We start from the raw sequence: 13,571 nt of genomic DNA, 5'->3' as shown, positions 1-13,571 counted from the left end.
CCCATAAGATGAAAACCGCATTTGAGTATTTAATCTTATGTTATGGGTTACGTTAAACGCTGTAGGAATAACGCTAACAGAAAGATGATTTATTCATCCATTTTGAATGTTATCAGCCGGTTAAATTATATTCTTCTAATACAAACTGCACCTACTATGTTATTCTTACTTTGTTACACACACTCAACATAAAAACTACAATTTTTGAGACCTCTAAACATCATCACCAATGACTGACAGTCCTCGTCTAGAAAGTAGTGAGCTGACTAAGCTGACACTTGGCTGTCAGGACATCCACCCTTTTACACCACTGTGTCAGTTTGGAACCGCACACACACCCACTATCCTTCACACCCGCACACGCACACACACACACACACACACACACACACACACACACACACACACACACACACACACACACACAAACACACGAAGCCACCCTCCACCAGGACACACTGCTGGCCTCTGTTCTCTATCTAAAATCACGAGAGCAAGGAGCAGATCGATTGACGCACAGGAAATAAAAGAGAAAACACACAGTCATAGCTGAGGTGCAGAACACAGGCTCGTGCTGTATGTGCGTACTGTCTAATAGGTAGAGGCTGGACACGCCACAGTTACTAAGTTGTTGTGGACAGGTGTCAAACCTGCCCTGGAAAGTCTCTGTCGTCACAGACCAACAAAGACCCTCTTAGAAAAAGAGTATTTTTAGTCCTTGGCTGTGACTGAATTCACTTCTTCTCAAATGCTCATCTGACAGCTTCTCACCACGTGTAATGCTGACTAAGTCACACTGATGCTGCGACAGGTGCAAATGCAAGGATGTTATTTTTCCCTTGAAACAAAAAAACGGACTTTTTTTATCTTTCAGTGTACTTATACACCGTGATGGAGTTTTCAAACACTTTGTTTTATCACAATGAAAATACATTTTTAGTTACAGTCCCACTTTTAAATTGTCCTTACAGTAAGTCATATCACAGAAGTAAATACAATCCAAAAGTAACACTTACACAACCAATACACACAATCTAATCTAACTACAGAAAAGCACAACGTTTCTTGAGTTCGTTATGTGCTTCGAATGTTTTAAAGTAAGAATGGTAAATGGACTGCATTTAAAACACTTTATATTTTCATTCACACGTCGGTGGTGAAGGAGCTGCATGCAATTGGACAAAACTTTGGGTTGGAACTCTTCCTCATGGACAGTTTGACATGCTGACAGGAGAAGCTGGGGATTGAACCCACAACCTTCTGAATGCAGGACGTCCCACTCTTCTTCTTGAGCCGTAGCCACTGCTTAACATGGAAGCGGTTATATATCACTAAGTAGTAAGTAAGTAAGTAAGTAAGTAAGTAGTAAGTAAGTAAGTAGTAAGTAAGTAAGTAACGAACTAACTAACTAACTAACTAACTACTAACTAACTAAGTAAGCAAGTAAGTAAGTAAGTAAGTAACTAACTAACTAACTAACTAACTAACTAACTACCTAACAAACAAACTAAATAACTAACTAACTAAGTAAGTAAGTAAGTAAGTAAGTAAGTAAGTAAGTAAGTAAGTAAGTAACTAACTAACTAACTAACTAACTAACTAACTGTGATTACCTGGGAGATGAATATATTTGCTTATTTCTCACCTCAAAAAAAAAACTTAATACTGTAATGTATTGTGTGCACAATTGTTCAAATGCAGTAAATATTGTGTGTGTGTCTGTGTGTGTGTGTGTGTGTGTGTGTGTGTGTGTGTGTGTGCATCCTTGGCCCGTGGATCTCATCATTAATGAGGGAAACGTCCCTCTTCATCATTGCCATCCAGTGTGGACGCTCAGCGGGGGCATGTGAGCATGTTTTGCCGCTATAAATTATGGCATAACTTTTTGGGAGGTTATATTTACTCTCAGTCATCCCTCCTTTCCTCTCTGTCTCTTCCCCACCCACCCAAGTGGCTCCACCCTCGAGCATATATAAGCTGCGTCCACAAGGTGTGCGTCTGTTATGAGCACATATCCCAGGGTTCCCTCTGTGTGGTTGTCTGTCCGGCTGCTTTTCTGTCTTTTAGTTTGACTGCAGTGATTATTTCCTCATAAACGGCCGACCACCAAGGTAAGCACGGCCTTATTCTCATCACATCCTGTGTTTAATATGGGTTTGATTTGAATATGTTAGAAGTTTATTTGTGTGATTAATACATATCTTTTCTCGTGCATGTGCATGAAAGTTTGTGCATTATGTGAGTTCCAGTGGTGTTTCTCTACGAACTATGCATCCAACTCGTCTTGTAATAAGTTCATTTAAAGATTACTTTCATTGTAATTGAAGTTTGGTAGGAATGCACGGGAAAAATATTTTCATTTATTGGGTTTCTTCTTTTCACTCTCTTTTTAAATGGGATGTTTTATTTTAACACGTCTCCAACTTTAGCTTCGATTAAATCTTAAAATAGAAGAATTTAATTATATCGCAATAATGTTAAATATACAGATAACGGATAAAATGTTCTTATTTTTAGAAATATTTAGAAATAATTTTGATTTTTAAATCCAAAATCATTATTGTGTTTTGGTGACATAAATTAAATGTAATTGATAATTGTTTTGGGCTACCGAGGGATCTTAAACGCTTCATAAATATAGCTTTTAGCTTTGGAGTTAGCATCATGCACATGGTGTTTCCCAGGCTGCTGCATCCTAATGAACTATTTTGTCTCCAAGGCTCCAGAGAGCTGAAGTATGTGCTGTGCATCCATCTGTGAGAGAAATATTTTGTGTGCATGTGTGTGTGCAGAAAGCTGAAGCCAATCTGTCAGATGTATGTGACGGGGGTAAGAGCAGCAGTTTGGTGAGAAGAGACGGGAGAGCAAACACCGTCTTTGGCTCTGTGCAGCTCTGTCTCTCTGGACTGATTTGCTTTGTAATACTCTTTTCTCTGACATTAATCATCTGTTCGGTGCCTTGTCAGTCGACCTTTAAATTAATCACTTGCTAAAGGATGACATCTATTTATTTAAATGTAGATACTGAGGAATAGATCTGAAGGCACAAATTCCACCTCAGGCCTGTTAGTATGACGCTAAAGTGACAATTTTACTAATTGATAAAAGCATATTTTTCCTCTTCCAGCCATTCATACAGTCAAATCAAATCCTTATGAGCCTTATGTGCTTTCACTGCATTACTTTGAATGAAAACGATGTAAGGAAAAATATTTGTTCTTGATTCTTTGTTAGGATGAAGATCAGGTATTCTTCTCTTGTTTGATTATTAATATGTCGTTTTGTCTTTGCTGATCTGATCTGTGTGCATGATGTTCAGGGACCTTAAGTAAAATACACATACTACTGTGTGCAAATACACGTTTTCTAAAGGGTTTCAGTGTTCCTCACATAATTACAAATTCTTCCTTTCTTATTGTTCCACATAAAGTTCCTCCCTTTCTCTCTGTTCTTTTTTTATTTTCATTATTGATCATTGCATTGCAAAGTATAACATCAGTGTACGGCCTCTGCAGTGACCTTAGTGTGAGAAAAGTGCTTCAGAAGACAAGAAGTGACCTTTCAAATGGAGTGTTTGCTTGTCTGTGTGCGCACACAACATTGTACCCTCCAGTATACATTATTTTGGAAACTTCAGGAATGCAGTGGACAAAAGGACCCAATGAAAAGCAAGAATAATGGAAGGGTGAAGGAGAGCGACAGAAGTAAACACTTTGCTCATTTAGCTGCACAGCTGTGGCAATGTGCGTGTGTGTGTGTGTGTGTGTGTGTGTGTGTGTGTGTGTGTGTGTGTGTGTGTGTGTGTGTGTGTGTGTGTGTGTGTGTGTGTGCGCAAGGTTTGTTTGAAAGAGGACGTTTGCAGCGTCACTTGAAGAGGTGTTAATTTTACGAGGTGTGCTTTGTGATAAAAGCTGCGTTTAGGGAGCCGAGGAGCTGAAAATGTTTTTTTGCCCTTTCACTGAGAAACCACAACGTCAGTGCACTCAGCCAACCAAAAGATTGAGTGCATGGTTACTGCTGGCTTAAGTATGAATTTGTAAATGGTTTGCGGTGTAGGGAGGAAGGCGGAGTGGTTTGCCAAACATGTTCACTGGGATTATTTTAAACACTAGCTTTTGGTCAGGCTGCAGAAGGAGAAACTCACAGACCTAATTCGGCTGAATATATGAATTGCTAAATGTTTTGTACATATGCAGACATAAAGCACAAGCAAAGTAAATACATATGCACGTTTGCTATGCTCTCATCGCCACCGGACTTTCCTGTAGTGTCTGTCTCTGCTCTGTAGCAAGGTGGTTTAAAGAGACACACAGTCCTCCACGGCGGTCTGTAAGGTCACCGAGTGGCTTCAGGTCACTGAACCGGGATGTTTCCAAAAGGGGAAAGAAAAAGGGCCATCGAGGGCAAACAGACAGAAATGAGTCGGAGGTGGAGACGGTGCAGAACAGGCACAGCTCTGTTCACTCAGAGACAGGGGAAGAAAGAGAGACGGCGAGAAGAGAGATGTCTGTATCTGACAGAAGAGAGAGAATAGACAGATGTGTCTGGAGCTGATATTTCCATCTCTTGAGATTAAAGGTGCTTTTTTGAGGAAGAATGTTGGCCGTCCTGTCCCATCAGCTGAGCTCTGTGTGTGTGTGTGTGTGTGTGTGTGTGTGTGTGTGTGTGTGTGTGTGTGTGTGTGTGTGTGTGTGTGTGTGTAAGTGCGAGGGTTTGTGCATGAGCAATATTAAATCCAGGACACCAGAGACAGGTGTGTTTCCATAAGTGAGGAATCAGCCAAAAGCAGCTCTCAATGTCCTACATTTTTGGGTATTGACCTGTACGCTGCACTTTACAGCAACGTACAAAGAATTGTATTACTTTTATGTTAATTACATAACACAACATGGACTCCGTCTTTCTTACAGAAATAGAGATATATAAATCATTGACTCATGACATTAAAGCAAAGCTACACCTCAGTAGTGGAGTACTACACAGACTAGTTGTGTGTTTGGAGTTACACCTCGACATTATAATGACATCATTATAATATTATGCTTAATGGTGAGTGCTGAAACCACAAAAAGAAAAGCATTTAAACTTGCTTCAATAACTTTCTTGAACAGTTTTTAAAAGATTTGAAGTTTGACATTTTGCAATGAGCCCATTTAAGAAAATGCATTCTTCCATTTCTTTCAAATGTCCTATAGATATTGCGATAATATTGTAACCGTTAGCTCTTTTGGCCACGATAATCGCGTCGTGAAAAATCTGATATTGTGACAGTCCTATTCCATTTCCTGTTTTTAATATTTCCTCACTACCTCCAAGCATGTCATGGTGAATCAGAAGTACAGATGGAGCTGAGCTTCATTTCCACACACTGTAGTTTTGATGGATTCTTTCTTCATTCATTTGTTTAGGGGGTTGCACAGCTGCTGCTGCTGCTTTAATGAGATTCTGGAGATCGCAGCTTGTATAAACCGCAGTAGCCGACACCTCATCTTCTGTCGGCGAAGGTTAACTCAGCAAAAACAACATCTTACAGACACATGATGCCCATGAGTCCTCTCAAGTCGCACACCTGACAGACAATTTATTGTGTTTCCTATACGTAAAATGTCAAAAAAGATGGACATCTGGAAGTAGTCAGGGAAACAGAGGAACACACTTACACACACACACACACACACACACACACACACACACACACACACACACACACACACACACACGTTACATACAATGTAGACTTATTTGAGGTTTGCTTATTTTTGAGACTGTCTGGGCCTGGCAGGACATGCTGAGAAGTCAGTGGTGTATGAACAGCCACACATGATTTTGGTAGCAGATGTTAAAAGAAATTAGGATTTGGACCTCAGATATTTGTACCTCCTTTTGAGTGACAGAACTCACTAAAGGTGATGGATGTGTGAAAAAAGTAAATAATATTTCGGCAGACTTTTGTCCTGTTTTAACATGCTAACCGTTTTTACTGAACTATACACACATTACAGCCTGAAAGAATGTGTAACATATTGTTTTTTAGCCACACTAGCGGCATGTTTGTAACGATAAGATACCTCATTAACTTTGACTTGGACTGAGATTCATGGTCCCCAGATGATGATCAGGTCAAAAATGTTGATTGTTCACTTTGATTCATAGCTAAGTATCAGCAACACTAACATTAACATCAGCATCAGCTGTTCTTTGTGTTTACTGCTAATTAGCAAATGTTAGCAAACTAACCTGCTAAGCTAACATGGTAAACATTATACCTGCTTAGCATTAGCATATTAACTAGGCTATAGACAAAGTGCAATAAAAAAATTCATTGCAACTAAACAATAAAAAACAGGCAAATAGAAAAATGCAAATTATAACACATAACACAACACTGAAACTCGTTTTTTAAGTTGTGATCCATAATTGCACAAATATATGTCAATTGCACACGACGGTGTTGTGTGTGCTTTTTCCTTTGTCTTTAATTTATTCCGCTCGGTGTGCGCGTGTGTCTTGTCCTGCCTCGTGAACAAAGCAGTTTGCAGAGTGTGTGAGCTGAACGGGTGACATCTGAATATGTAGAACATTGTTGAACTGTGTTGTCGCTGTAACAAATGACAGCTTGTCAGAGAGTCATCATTGAGGGACATAGATTGTTTTACACAAACGTGTGAAAAGAATTAAACTGTAAATCTCACAAATGAGAGAAACGGCTCACAACTTGTTATATTCACGCCGTCACGACTTCTCACAGCTGTGGCACATTCATATCATGACTTCATGTCTGACATCTCTGGGATGACACTAGCATTTTAAAACAAAGTTATTTGGTATAATAGACTTCTTTATAGTGACTTTGGTTTGACTGCAGTTAAAACATGGAAACTTGCTGGTTAGTGTTTGGTCAGATGTCTGGAAGTGGCCCTGCTGTGTGAACGAGTCACTCCGGAGGCAACACTTATGTAGAATAATGTGTCGGAGAAAAGCACACCAGGTAAGGACAGGAGGAGTTTCCATCACTCGCCATGACAACGTCATGGTGTTGCTATGTGACACTGAACAGACCCCTGTTGTACGGTCCCTCTGATCCGTGGTCTCAAGTTTTGTCAGAATATTTCCAACCCTTTAAAAACACTCATGCATACTAAAACAAACACACACACACACACACACACACACACACACACACACACACACACACACACACACACACACACACACACACACACTACACACACACAGGGAAATATTTCCATAATACATCACTGACATCGCTGATCATGTCTTCTCTCTAGTTAACTGAAAAGAAAAAAAAACATGTATTTATAATAACTGTCTTGACATCACATTTTTATATTTACATTTTCAGTAAATTCAGTAAAAAAAAGTTTTATGCAAGTCAGAAAACATGGTCAACACATCACGATCTCATTCTCCAAACAGAAAACTCAGTGAAGACTGTTCCAATAAGTATTTGTAAGGTGATCTATGAAAATGTTTCAAAAGTGCATTTACTGCAGGCTTTTCCTCTTTGCCATAATTAGTTAATCAGATTTATAAGAAATATTTGTGTTTAAGGCATCTTTAAAAAAAACCTAATGATTGGAACACAAATCCTTTTAACTATGATATAAAGGATGTTTGACAAATATATTAATTTTAACAATATGGATAAATGTCTGAAATCAACCTTATGGAACTCATATTGTTGATTAGGACACTGGGAACAGACCACAGCTTCCGCTCAGCGGGAGAAAATAGGTCCCAGTTTTTGTTGGGAAAAACTTAACGCCATTCCTCCGTGCTCTTTGGCATGTCTGGCTTCTGTCGCCGTGGAAACAAAGTGGGTTTCTTTCAAAGACCAGCTCTCATCGGGGGGAGACAGTGGCACGGCCATGTCAAAATCACCAGCCGACTGAGAAAAGGTCAGAGGGCGGTAGAGATCCAAAGAGCCAGAGATGGACTGGACACTAAGGAAGTGGTTTAGGATGTGAATTAGAAAAACTACAGTTGAGTCGGCTGTGATAAAATGAGTGTGGCAGGAGATGCGGAGACTGAGACTGGGATGAAAATGACAACTGTAAAGAATGAGACTGAATTCTGACAAGACTGACAAGAATGCTCTTTTTTTAATACCAGCAGGAGTGGTGTGTGCCCCCAGTTAACTGGGAGGTGGAAGAAATACTTCACATGCTTGTAAAAAGAGAAGAAAAAAACAAGCTTTAGTGTCTGAATGCATGTTAATAAAAATGTTATCATTCTAATGTCACCACACATCTCAGACAGTAGGAATGATAAATTATGGCACTTGTATTTAATTGTATTATTTTCTCCAAGTTTTATATATTCACATCACATTTGTCAAATGGTAAAGTTTCAGCGCAACATATGGACATCCTTGAAAAGAATATTCTCTTTGACTTTTAGTGTGGCTCCCTCTTGTGGACACCTATAGTAATTGCAGTTTATCCCAGTTTAGCCAGTGAGAGTAATACTTATTTTATATTTCCCTCATGTGTATATTTAATGCCCTAACATACACATTTCAGCTTAAGCTCAGCCAAAAATAACATTAACACACATTTCAACCTATACTTCTGAAGCACAATCCTTTCCAACCCTTCAGCAGTAGGTTACAAAGACCCTAAAAAAAAGGACAGAATCGGTAGACATAAGCAGTCCAATCAGTAAAGATTACGAATCAACAAAAGAAAAAGGAATCTGTATTATATTGTAACTTGAACACATTTGTAAATCAGATTTAAACCAGAGGCAATTTGTTTACAAGAGTAAAGCTTTCCAAAATCTTATTCTAAATGTGTTTTTTCAACTTTATTGTTAACATTTATAGAAATAGTAACAGTCATGGCAAAATAAATGTAATTTAGGCTTTAAAAATTAATATATTTTGTTTCATGGAAATTGTTTCAGGTATGTGATTATGATGGTTTTATATAGTAATAGCATAAATATTTAAGTTTACACTCACCAACTTTGGTTAATTGCAAATGGCCTATACTTAACCAGCCCAAAATAAATTGACAACTTTCCAATTCTAGTCTGCCTATGACAATATTATAGTGCAACTGACTAAAAACACTGGTCACAAGTCCATTGTGTAACTCCAATGTACATCCAACAGAGGGAGACAGAGTGTGACCTCCTCCTACTGCGTAGTTTGCAAATCATGTTGTCCACTTGTCTCATACAATTAAGGTCATAATAACTCAAGAAATGCTAAACTGCTACCATACTGATGTTTGATCTACGTACTTACTAATGTACAGGATTTAAAAATAGATCCCTCCCTCATATCTTGTCTTCTCTACCTTCCATACAGGCCTTGGCCATGCCTACCTTCCCTATGACACTCTTCTTGACACTGCTACAGCTTGCGGTACTTATTTGTGTGAGTTCTGGGGCATACTATGGACACAAGCAACACCCTCAGCCATACCAGCCGATGCAACACCTCCAACACATGGGCAAAGAAGGCTTTCCCCAACAACAGTACCTTGGCAAAGAGGTGCCCTATATGCAGTACCCCCCACTACAGGAAGGAGCTACCCCAGATGCCCATGCACAAGGGCAAAGACAACGCTCGTAAAGGGGGCGGCTATAATGGTGGCCAAGACAAAGGTGAAAAGTCATAATTTTTACCAAACAGTAACCAACAATCTTCCGAGAACATACATTCACATCTTGAACAAAGGTGACACTACCTGCTAAAACATGACAAGCGCACGTTTCTTTATGTTAAATGGCTTATTGTTATTTGTTAGTGTTTCTTCATGTACCAGAGAAGAAATATTAATAGGAAGTATTTCTACTGAGTGCCGATTGTATGTGCATGTGTGCATTCTGTATTTTCAAATAATAATTTCTGGTTGAATATCTAATTTCTCTCAGGTCAGACAATCCCTAGTGGTGCTGAGGGAATTCCCCAAGGAGAGCATGGCCCAGCTGGACCACCTGGACTAGAGGGACCTGCAGGACCTCCTGGACCTCCAGGGATTGTACAGCCCGGACCTGAGGGACGACCAGGACCTCCAGGTCCTTCAGGAGGGCCTGGACTGGGAAAACCAGGTTTGCCAGGACTGCCAGGCAAGCCAGGAGGAAATGGCGAACCTGGACCACAAGGAGAAATGGGCACTAGGGGTGAAGAAGGGCCAGCTGGACAGCCAGGGCGTCAGGGTCCCCCAGGACCACCTGGACTACCAGGAATAGGTAAACCAGGAGTACAGGGATTACCAGGCCAACTAGGGCCCAAAGGAGAGCCAGGTCACAAAGGTCTGCCAGGACTACCAGGATTACCGGGACCCAAAGGAGACAAAGGGATGGGCCAGCCAGGACAACCTGGTCACAAAGGTCTCTCTGGGCCCCCAGGACCTGCTGGCCCAATAGGGCTGCCTGGTTTTGGAAAACCTGGTTTGAATGGGGCACCAGGGCCACACGGACCACCAGGAGAGAAAGGACATCCTGGGGAGCTAGGACCAGCTGGGCCACCTGGTGAAGGAGGACAGCCTGGACCACCAGGTCTACCTGGTCATGGAAAACCAGGTCAAAATGGCCTGCCAGGACAGCCAGGCATGCCAGGCGGAAAAGGTCATCCAGGACCACCAGGTTTGCCAGGAAAGCCAGGACTTCCTGGATTTGGTAAACCAGGTATGCCAGGACCAAAAGGTGACAAAGGTATGGGGGGACTACCTGGACTTCCAGGGCCAAAAGGAGATAAGGGCTATGGAGGACTACCTGGTATACTTGGACCTCCTGGACCAAATGGTCTACCAGGTCCTCAAGGCCCTATGGGAACCCCAGGAGGTTTAGGTGCACCTGGTCCTAAAGGAGACTGTGGAGAAGGAGGACCTAAAGGGCTTAATGGAGCCCAGGGTAACCCTGGTGCCTCTGGTATACCTGGTAAGGATGGTCTGCCTGGAGATCTAGGAGAGCCAGGACCAAGAGGTCCACCAGGACCGAGTGGTGCCAAAGGAGACGGTGGGCATAAAGGTCTACCTGGTTCCTCTGGTTCTCCAGGACTTCCTGGACCGAAAGGACAAGGTGGATTACCTGGTGAAGTGGGACCTCAAGGTCCTAAAGGAATCCCTGGAATGGATGGCACAGCAGGACCAATCGGGCCTTCTGGTCTTCCCGGGATAAAAGGAGATAGTGGCCTACCTGGCCCACCAGGCATTGCCGGTGAGGGGAATTTAGGTCTTCCTGGTCCTATAGGACCCCGAGGGAAAGAGGGCTCATCGGGACCCCCTGGACAACCAGGTAAACCTGGTCTTCCTGGACCACCAGGCCCAGCTGGAGCATCTGGTCTGTCTCCTGAGATGGCTGGAGTGCTCTCTCAGATGGGCCCTGCACTAGATGGTGTTAAGGCTGGTGGCTATGGTAAGAAGGGCAAGTATGAAGGCAATGGGGCTGAAGTAATGGGTGCCAGTGGGTTGGAAATGCCAGCATTCACAGCTCTAGTAACAACTCCCTTTCCACCTGTGAACACTCCAGTCGTCTTTGACAAGCTCTTGTACAATGGTCGTCAAAACTACAACCCCGAGACAGGAATCTTCACTTGTGACATGCCTGGCATTTATTACTTTGCCTACCACGTTCATTGCAAAGGAGCTAATGTGTGGGTGGCTTTGATGAGGAACAATGAGCCAGTGATGTATACATATGATGAATACCAAAAGGGTTTCCTGGATCAAGCATCAGGGAGTGCAGTACTACCTCTACAACCTGGGGACACTGTGTATATTCAGCTGCCCTCAGATCAGGCTGCAGGACTTTATGCTGGACAGTATGTGCACTCCTCATTTTCCGGATATTTGTTATATCCAATGTAAATCCACAAACTACAGGGAGAGAGAGGCTTCAGTGAGAACAAAGTGGGAGCATATTTTTGTACAATATAAACATTATCATAAACCACCTAAGACTTAGCAGTCTTTTTAATGTAAATTCAATAACATTTTGATCTTGTAAGCAGAGGTGAGAGGAAAAATCGGAAGTATGATGGTCTGTATGTACATGAGGCTTTTATACTTTATAGCCTTATAGCCAAGTAATTGGGAGAGTGAACACGTTTTCTTTTACAGCTTTGAAGATATAAAAGAATATATAAAAAGGCATTCAAAGAACACCTAAAAGATGACAGCAGATGTATTTTCATATGAAGTCAAAAAGCCAAAAGGCGATCAGAGCGCAATTTGTACAAATTTTGTTCCTGTACCTCTTCAAAACTGGCAGCTACCCCATGTGGTGAAGAATGTGAAACACAATAGAAAACATGACAGCATATTCCTTTTGGTTGGAAATTTATATTTTTGCATGCATACCTCTTATAAATACAATTGTGTCTCTACTGAGAATGGCATACATGTTAAATGACCTCTTGAGAATGAGGGTTTGCATTACAGCAGTTTGTTTTACATGTTTTAGAGGTAATCACATTTCTGGTCATGTAACCTGCAAATGACTGAAGTTTGGGAAAAGGTTAATTGTTTACAAACTAATTCAGATTTTCAATGGATCAATCTCTCAATGTACCACATGGATTATCAAAAAAAAAGGATCACATTTGCAAAATGCAGTGTGGGAGAAACCCTAAATGAAGGCCTTACGTATACTGGGGTCAGGGTGGTGAACTATTATATGGCTATTAATGTGCTCTCTTGTAGGAGCACAAACAAATAGAGAGTGAAAATTAAATAATCACACACATGATATAAAATATGTTGCTGACTGACAATTGCTCCCATGAGTGAGATTCAAAGAATAAGAATGTAATATTAATTTTGTTTGCGTACAGGTTTATGGGTGTTAAGAAACAGCTTTTTTGCAAAAGTGCAAAAGTCCATATACCATACTGCCCTGAACTACGAAAACCACTCCATATTAAACATGACACCACAATACAGAAAGAGCCACGCTATACAGAATCTCTGTGTCACAAATTGTACAGGTATACATGACACATGGTAAATATCATGAAGCAAAGACTCTGCCTGTGAACATGTACAGTTGTAACCACAATGTTATACTCAACACAGATCAAGCAGTGTTTCAGTCAAACAAATCTCTCTGAGGATTTGATCTAATGACTCTTCATTTAGCTTAATTTCAAAGCAAAATCATTAAAAAAATTAATTAAAATTAAATGTATTCTTCCTTACTTTTTAATTTAAAATTCAACCGATTATACTCTGTAACTGTTTTGTAAGATGAATCCATTGTTTAGTTGTAAATGCATTATAATTATTCATAAAATGGTATCTTGTTTGGAAAACAAACTATGGATTGTTCTTTTGAAATCAAACACTTTAACAGTGGGACATGGTTGTTATCTAGTCCAAAATACATTTGTATTACAATTGACTAAAGCAAGTATTGAATGTCGCAGCAATTCATAACAATGGTTATGCCAATAATTTATTATTTTATCTGCTGATCACTTGCAATGACAAGGACATAAAGCATGACAACTTTTAAAGAAAAATAAATGTATATTTTTCATTTTAACCATGGTGCTAATATTTTATGTCTTAATGTTTCACTTTTGTTATTAATGTCCATGT

General features: G+C 40.5%; 1 protein-coding gene across 1 annotated transcript; it reads left to right on the top strand.

The window, feature by feature from the left end:
- Positions 1 to 1,831: 1,831 nt before the first annotated feature.
- On the top strand, positions 1,832 to 13,519 carry col8a1a (collagen, type VIII, alpha 1a). Its single transcript, XM_029458349.1, is given in 4 exon segments — positions 1,832 to 1,846; positions 9,335 to 9,538; positions 9,540 to 9,633; positions 9,904 to 13,519. Coding segments are annotated over 3 exon segments (2,226 nt in total). The 5' UTR covers positions 1,832 to 1,846; positions 9,335 to 9,343; the 3' UTR covers positions 11,841 to 13,519.
- Positions 13,520 to 13,571: the final 52 nt, after the last annotated feature.

The sequence above is a fragment of the Cottoperca gobio genome, chromosome 21, assembly GCF_900634415.1.
Source record: "Cottoperca gobio chromosome 21, fCotGob3.1, whole genome shotgun sequence".
Lineage (NCBI taxonomy): Eukaryota > Metazoa > Chordata > Actinopteri > Perciformes > Bovichtidae > Cottoperca > Cottoperca gobio.
This window is presented reverse-complemented; position numbering and strand designations above follow the sequence as displayed.